General features: G+C 34.6%; 1 protein-coding gene across 1 annotated transcript in view; it reads right to left on the bottom strand.

Moving 5' to 3' along the window:
• Window positions 1-324: 324 nt before the first annotated feature.
• The window catches only part of LOC106883236 (protein MON2 homolog), a 690,047-nt gene continuing 681,345 nt past the window's right edge, over window positions 325-9,026 (bottom strand). The window contains exons 32-33 of the mRNA XM_052972014.1: window positions 6,269-6,351; window positions 325-786 (exon numbers count right to left, since the gene is read on the bottom strand). Coding sequence (XP_052827974.1) covers window positions 629-786; window positions 6,269-6,351 — 241 coding nt within the window. The 3' untranslated portion in view covers window positions 325-628. The remainder of the gene's footprint in view (window positions 787-6,268; window positions 6,352-9,026) is intronic.

Raw genomic sequence — 9,026 nt, 5'->3', positions numbered from 1 at the left:
TATATATATGAATGAAATATCTACCTATATATCTGTCTATCTGCTGATATATGTGTGCGTGTGTATATATATACATACATGTACTCACACATATGTGTATATTCATTTGCTTGTATGGGAATATAAACATAGATAAACACATGCATATATATACATACATATGTAAACATTTAAACATTATATATATATATATATATATATATATATATGCGTGTATGTATGTATGTATATATGTAGGATGAAAAGGAAAAGACATTGAAGAAGAAAGATTTGGAATGAACAAAATAAAGACGTGATGAAATGTATGAGATTAATAATAACACCTTTCGTATATCTGTATGCAAATCCCATGCAATCAATACAGTTAATCCCTTTATTTCCTGATGCATTTACCCACATCAGTTTTGTCTACTCTTAACAATCAACAGGCTTTTTTTGTTCATTAATCATTGATTCAACTATGTTTACAATATACCATTCATGGTACCAGATTTTATTTTTATTTTTATTCTAGTTTATTTTTTTTTAGTTTATTTCCATAACTGATGCAGACTCAGATGTGCTGCTTGCTTGCTTGCTTGCTTGTTTGTTTGCTTACTTCAGCAATGTATACACACACAATAGCATATCAACAGGGTACGTTTTGATGGCCTGGTGATGATAATAGGTCTTTGTATTCATGAAGGGCCTCTTTGAGGGCTTTGCACACTTGTGGTGAAGAAGAGGTGGTGCATTCCACAAGGGAAGGATAAAGCTGAATCACTTGCTGCCAGACACTGGGTTCCACTGTGGATGAAATAATAAAGACAAAGGTGAGTTAAAGCAGAAATTAAATTGGTCAAGGTGGAATCTCAACAATGTCAGTGTATCATGAAAACAAAAAAGAAAAACAAAAATATGATGAGCTTTAATAAAGTTCAATAAAATTTCAATTTATAAAAACCAATCTATAAAACAAACAATTTGTAAAGTCATAAAACACGCTAATTCTAAATCATTATGGTTTATTTTTTACAGGAAATAAATTCTTTCTCTAAAATAATTTTTCCTTCATTAAATATCTTATTAGAGCCGTGGTGGGGAAGGAGTTTGTCAAAAAATTCACTTCCTAACCACATGTTTATGGGTTCAATCCCACAGCAAAGTTACAGGGATGTAAACAAACCAATGCCAGTTGTCAAGCCTTGGGGGGAACAAACACAAAGATACACAGACAGACACACACACACACACACGGGCACGTGCATGCACACACACACACACACACACACACACACATATATACATATATTCATTTTCCTTTTACTTGTTTCAGTCATTTGACTGCGGCCATGCTGGGGCATCACCTTTAGTCGAACAAATCGCCCCCAGGACTTAGTTTTTGTAAGCCTAGCACTTGTTCTATCAGTCTCTTTTGGCGAACCACTAAGTTACGGGGACGTAAACACACCAGCATTAGTTGTCAAGTGATGTTGGGAGGGGGAGGATAAACACAGACACACAAATATATATACACACACACACACACACACACATATATATATATATATATATATATATATATATATGACGGGCTTCTTTCAGTTTACGTCTACCAAATCCACTAACAAGGCTTTGGTCGGCCTGAGGCTATAGTAGAAGACACTTGCCCAAGGTGCAGTGAGACTGAACCCGCAACCGTGCGGTTGGTAGGCAAGCTACTTACCACACAGCCACTCCTGCACCTATATATATATATATACATATATATGGTGGGATGGGTGGGGCTTCCTGCTGTAGCACCAGTGCAGGAGTGGAGGTACTTTGTGCATAGTATCTTCTATATTTTATTTGTGGCCATGCTGGGGCACCACCCTGAAGGGTTTAGTCAAAGAAATCAACCACAGTGATTATTTTATTGGTTTCTTTTCCTGAACTGCTAAGTTACAGAGACAAAAACAAACCAAAACTGATCGTCAAGATGGGGTCAAACATGTGTATGTCAAACAGGCACATATATATATATATATATATATATATATATAAATAATAATGATGGGCTTCCACACCGTTTCTGTCAGCTAAATTCACTCACAAGGCATTGGATGACCTGGAGTCATAGTACAAGATACTTGCCCATAGGACCATACAGAGGGACGGAACCCCAAACCACACTGTTGCAAAGTGAACTGCTTAACCGTATAGCCATGCTTCTGCTTGTATGTAAAGAAGACTCAGTAACCTTAAGCCAGGTATTTTTGCCCAGGTAATATGACCAAGGAGAGAGAAGAGAAGAGAAGGTAATGGGGTGGAGAGGAGTGACTATTTAAAAATATTAATTATAGGTACAGGGTATGTAGCTTGCTTACCAACCACATGGTTCCAGGTTCAGTCTCACTGTGTGTCACCTTGGGCAAGTGTCTTCTACTATAGCCTAGGGCCAATCAAAGCCTTGTGAGTGGATTTGGTCAACAGAAACTGAAAGAAGCCTGTCGTATATATATATATATATATATATATATATATATATATATGTGTTTTCCCCCTCACCATCACTTGACAACCAGTGTTGGTGTGTTTACCACCCCGTAACTTAGCAGTTTGGCAAAAGAGACTGATAGAATAAGTACTGGACTTACAAAGAATAAGTCCTAGGGTCAATTTGTTCGACTAAAGGTGGTGCTCCAGAGTGGCCACAGTCAAATGACTGAAACAAGTAAATGAGTATGGTTGTGTGGTGAAGAGGTTCACTTCACAACTATGTGCTTTCAGTTTCAATCCCACTGTGTGGCACCCTAGGCAAATCTCTTCTACAACAACCCTAGGCCAATTGATGCCTCAGGAGTCAATTTTTGCTCCCCTGTTGCTCAACAACCAGAGATGGTTTGCTTATCTCCTCATAACTTAGAAGTTCAGCAAAAGAGAATGACAGAACAAGTATCAATCTTTGAAAAAGATAAGAACAGAGGGCGATCCAATTGACTAGACTCTTGAAGGTGGTGCTCTAGCATGGCCACTGCCCAAAGACAGAAAAACATAAAAGTCTGTACTTAAGTTCTTTTTATTTCATTTTATTCGTAGACTAGGTTATTGCGATTTCAATTAAATGATTATAAATTTATATGGTATGACTGTTAATTAAAATAAATGAATCTTTAATGAAATTAACTACAATTTTGTTAATGATATACTGTATAAATCAATAAAGGTAAACTATGAAGAGTTGCTACCAAAATTATGTAGACACTACTATCAAATTGGTAAGATAATAAATTATATAACTAGACACTACCTGGGTCATTTCACTTTCTTTAAGTGATACCAAAATAGTGTACAACATGTGGGTCATTCATGTTATATCTCTGAAATTAAAACAACTCATCATCATCATAATCATCGTTTAACGTCCACTTTCCATGCTGGCATGGGTTGGACGGTTTGACTGGGGACTGGCAAGCCAGAAGGCTGCACCAGGCTCCAATCTGATCTGGCAGTGTTTCTACAGCTGGATGCCCTTCCTAACACCAACCACTCCAAGAGTGTAATGGGTGTTTTTTATGTGCCACTGGCACAGGAGCCAGTCAGGCAGCAATGGCATTGGCCATGTTCAGATGGTGCTTTTTACGTGCTACCAGCACAGGAGCCAGTTGGAGCAGGGAGGTGGGGGGGTAGATATTGAACATGTTCGGATGGTGCTCTGTATGTGCCACCGACAAGGGGAGTCAGCCAGGTAAATTCTAATATTTAAAAATCATTTTTAATGGTGGAACTCAAAGTAGATAAAGCTATAAATAACAGAATGAAGATTATTGGATAAAAATAATCCTTGGATGGAAAAAGCTGAAGACTCTCCATGTGACTTGGACCCACATCTTCTGTAAACATGCCAGACTTTCTACCATTATACCAAAACAACAGTTTGAAATTTCTCCATCTGTTTTAAAACAGTTATATATTTTTTCCCCAAAGTTATTAATTATATAATTTAACCAAGATATGATTTCATCTAAAAATCAAAATGTGAATCAAGTTTCGTTTCAGATAGAACTTAACCAACATACTACAATATATTATTGTCTGTCTTTATCAACTGAAGTGCTGCTTTTTGTATCAGTGTATATATTCTCTATTTGTTTTAGTTTCTTTCTTTCCAAATCTTCTTTGACTTAATTCCTCACAGCATAAACATTTATTCCATTGTGCAAACTTTTTTTTGTATACATGAAACATTAATGTAGATTTTAAACTTGCAACATCAGTTCATTGTAAACATAAATTTATAGCAGACACAAACTTTAGAAAACATAAGTTCATTGTAGACACAGAAGTAAATCATAATCATATTTTGTTTTGTAGTAATATAAAAAAAAAAAAAAAAAAATTACTTCTAGATAAGCAGAAAATAAACAATGGCAATGTTAAAAAATAATAATAAATTAAATAAAAATAAAATTCAGAACAATGAAAACTGTTAAATCTGAAGACATGTCTGGAAACAGCTTTCTACTGCTTAGCAAATACACTCTCTCTTCCTCAGTCACTTTGTTCTTTGTAGTCCTAACAACAGCGGTTTCAATATTGTGTTTATTTGGAAGAGAAGGCTATATAATTCTATTTCATACTTTGATTTGATGTTTATCACGAATGCTTATAACCAAAAATAGTATGATAGGAGAATTTGATTAAATTGGAATTGTAAGTTGGAGAAGATCTAGAACGAAAGAAACTAAAACAATGAATGAAAATAAAAGAACGGTGAAAACAGAGATAAGGGATGTAAACCAGTACAAAAAAACAAACAAAATTATATTGTTAAGTTCTTAGTGAAACAAGACTTCGTTTTAGTTTTATATTTGTAGATGAAATCCTATATCAAGTGACCTCTTGACCTTTGAAAAAGAGATAGATTCCTTTATACAAATTGTAAGATTCTTCAGCAGGGATATAGGTATGGAATTTGGCATAGATTTGCAACATTAGTCATGAGAAGGGGACAGGTAGTCAACAGCAAAGGCATCCAATTACCAAATGGCCAGACATTAAATCATTGAAAGGAGGAGAGCGTTATAAGTGTCTAGGAGTATAATAATCCTACACACATATCACCAAATAAACTCAGAATGTATTCTGTATAAAGTTTTGTTTTACATAACCCCTAATGGCTTTTCCTGTCAATTATGCATCTAATTATCTACTCATTTTGGTCATCTCTTATTTAACCATTTCAATACCAACTCATCTGAAACTGACCCTGGTTTGATATAAACTTCATGTTTCAAAGTAATTTAAATGAAAACCTTTCATCAAAATTTCATGCTAATTTGTGTGCCAAACACAAGCTTCATAACGATAAAGTAATTTTACGAAATTGTTCATTACTTTAAAAATTAATTAAAACAAAGGCAATGTATTTTGACAGAAATACGTTAATAAAGGAGTTAAATATTCAGATATTATTTAGGAACCACTGTCAGTCAGTGTTAACCTTAGGGCCAATACAGTTTGGCACAAGTGTTATCACTGGTTTTGCTGTCAGGCTGGAAAAGGCCACAACAGATGCAACAAGGCATCTCATCAGAATTCCACCAATTTGCTGCCTTTGATTGGTAAATTTCTATTGACCTCAAAAGGATAAAAGCAAAGTTGACCTCAGAAAGATTAGAAAGATTAGGGCCACATAAAGTCAGAATAAATACTACAGGACATTCTATCCCATTTTTTTTTTGGTGATAGAAAAAATAATTTTTTTTTTCTAAATTTTTAAATAATTCATATTCAGAATTTTAGCAAAGTAAAAACAGAATTTAAAATTTTCAAAACTTAGAGAAAAAAAACGAAATATAACTTCACTATCAAATATTTTGTATGAAATTTTAAAAACATAAATCATGTGAATTTAAATTTTTAACAAAACAAAAAGAGATGAGTAGCATTTGATAGTCTGGTACACACAGAAAAACCCACATGCACACACACACACACACACATTGTCCGTTTTAGTATGCCTTAGGTAGGATTGGTTTCCTCTGGTTTCTAGCACTGCTGTGAGATGAACTGCAGCCCTGAGGAGGGCTAAGTACCAGTTTCCGGCTGGGTACACAGGTGAGTGCTTGGATGACCCATGTGTGAGGGTTCTTTTTTTTATGGTCCCAACGGGATTCAAACTCAGATCGCCGGCTCCAGATATATATGCACACATATATATATTTAAACACATACCAACTACATGCATATACAAATACATAAATGTACAGATATCTGGTTGTTATTAAAATAGAATAGTTCTTACCATTGTTTGGGGAAGCTTTCTTTAGACTTAATAGCAAAGTCGTTATGGCCTTCAGAACAGAAGCAATTTCAGCTAAACGGGGTCTAAGAAAAGAAAAAGAAAATCATTTTAAAAATGTAATCTTTGAATGTTACTCACATAATTAAACTTGAATCTGAAAACTGAGAAATTTTAAAGATTCGTGATAAACAGGATTAACTCTTTGCCACCAAATTTCTGTAGAAATACACAACTCTTGGAATAAAGATTCTTGCCAATATAACATGGCAGTCCTGGTTTAGGATGAATGTTGCTGTAATTTAGCCCCAGGAGACATCATCTCCAGCTGGCTATACAACATGATCTGTGTTTTTATATTTTCAAACAAGGGAATCTAGCACCCCCACTCAGCTCAAAACAATATCTGTTGGGGAGCTAGATTCCCTTGTTCAAAAATATAAGGACACAGATCATGTTGTATAGCCAGCTGGAGACAATGTCTCCTGGGGCTAAATTACAGCAACATTCGTCCTAAACCAGGACTGCCATGTTATGTTGGCAAACAATCTTTACTACAAAGTACTGTTGCTGAATATCTCTCGTTGTGAGATTTGAAAATAGTAATTTACACAGCTCTTGTTTCAATTAATTTTGAAAATAATGAAGAATTTAGCGAAATAATTTTGTTGTCAGTGTTTGAAACATAAATTAACACAAAATTTAGATAAAGGGTCTTAATTTAGATGACTTTAAGACAAAGTTTGCATCATGGAACAAGTGTTGGTGCCAGATAGATTGGTATCAAAAGAGTTCAAATGAGTATTCAGAACAGTTTCCTGGATATAAATCTCATCTTCATTCAGAGTCGGGAGTGAGTAGCAAGAGAATAAAACTGACAGGAATATTTTTATTTCTTTATTGTCCACAGGGGAATAAACACAGAGGGGGACAAACAAGGACAGACAAAGGGATTAAGTCAATAACATCGACCCCAGTGCGTAACTGGTACTTATTTAATTGACCCCGAAAGGATGAAAGCCTTAGTTGACCTGAGCGGAATCTGAACTCAGAACGTAATGGCAGACGAAGTACCACTAAGCACTTCGCCCGGTGTGCTAACGATTTTGACAGGAATATTATAAGGTACTTTCTTGTGCAGGTGTTCTGTATGGAAGGCATCGATCACATGAAACCATTACAATAATCCTTTAAAATATTTTCAACAAAATCAAATGCATGACATCAATATTCATAGACGCGTTTATTAGGATTTATTACAATTCAAAGAATACACACAACAGATAGACTTATCTAACTTATGACCTGCTTAACAACAATCTGGCAGAGTAGTTAGACTGTAGAGTGAGATACAGTTCTAGATTTAAGAGATGAGGAATTATCTACATTATTTAAATTTGACGGATATTTGTCCTCGTCTTGTTTGTTCTTAACACAATGTTTCAGCTGATATACCCTCCAGTCTTCATCAGGTGTCTTGGGGAAATTTGGAACCTGGGTTCTCATTCCTAAGGTATTTTTCAATGTTGTTATTATTATTATTCAGGTCGCTGCCTGGAATCGAACATGGAATCTTGGGGTTAGTAGCCCGCACTTTTAACCACTACACCATATGCCCGTGGGCAATTATGGAGTGAATTTTTAGAGCTTATAAAAATTCTCTTTGTCTGTCACTACATTCTGAGTTCAAATTCCGCTGAAGTCGACTTTGCCTTTCATCCTTTCAGAGTCGATAAATTAAATACCAGTCAAGTACTGGGGTTGATATCATCAATTGTCCCCCACCACCACCACTACCACTCCCCAGAAAAAAATCCAGTCCTTGTGCCTATAGTAGAAAGGATTATTATTATTATTATTATTATTATTGAGTGAGAGAGCAGTACATGCCATCAAAGTGACACTGGGGTAATTATTATTATTATTATTATTATTATTATTATCATCATCATCATTATTATTGTTATTGTTGTTATTATCATTTTATTAATTTTCCAAAAGATATCCTTATATCAGTTTTCAAAGGTCGCATGCATTTGTATTTATTATTTGCATAATTGTATATTAACAAGAATTCTTAGAGCTGGCATGTTACAGCTTAATGTCTTTAATAAATAGCAACCATTAAACCGAGACTTGAGCTAAGAAATGAGAACATTAACCAAATAATCTATGGGGCCTCACAAACTCCACTGCCAAATGTAATCTTATTTCAGATATTTCTGACAAACTTTCTATAATATGTTCTTATATAATTTGTCTTGAGGGAAATCAATGTCAAAGACAGCCATAATATGATTCCAACCAGGAATTGTAAACCAGTGAACAAGCTTTGTCAACTGCAACAATTTGAAAGATAGCTTCACCACTGCGCAAATACATGTATATATCTATATCTATCTATCTATATATATATATATATATATATATATAATTAACATAATATGGTAAAAAATACCATATTATGTTAATTAACCATAATCACATTTCTCAAAGTTGGTAAATTCAAAGCAGAAATTATTTTCTGCAGAGATATTTTCCGGATTCAGCGCGCCAGAACTAGGACTTTTGAATTTTAATCTTTATAATGGATAGAATCACGTGCACGCTTTCACTAGTTGAAGACAACTAGCACGAGATTCTGTTTGATTGTAAAAATATCGGCAATCTGTACTGAAGATAAATAGACACTTTTATTTTGAAAGTGTTGATTTTTAAACTATAGTCTGCAGATAATCGAGGTATGTACAACTTTCACTGG

This window comes from Octopus bimaculoides, chromosome 11 (assembly GCF_001194135.2).
Source record: "Octopus bimaculoides isolate UCB-OBI-ISO-001 chromosome 11, ASM119413v2, whole genome shotgun sequence".
Taxonomy (NCBI): domain Eukaryota; kingdom Metazoa; phylum Mollusca; class Cephalopoda; order Octopoda; family Octopodidae; genus Octopus; species Octopus bimaculoides.
Note: the sequence above shows the minus strand (reverse complement) of the source record. Positions and strands in the feature narration are given on the sequence as shown.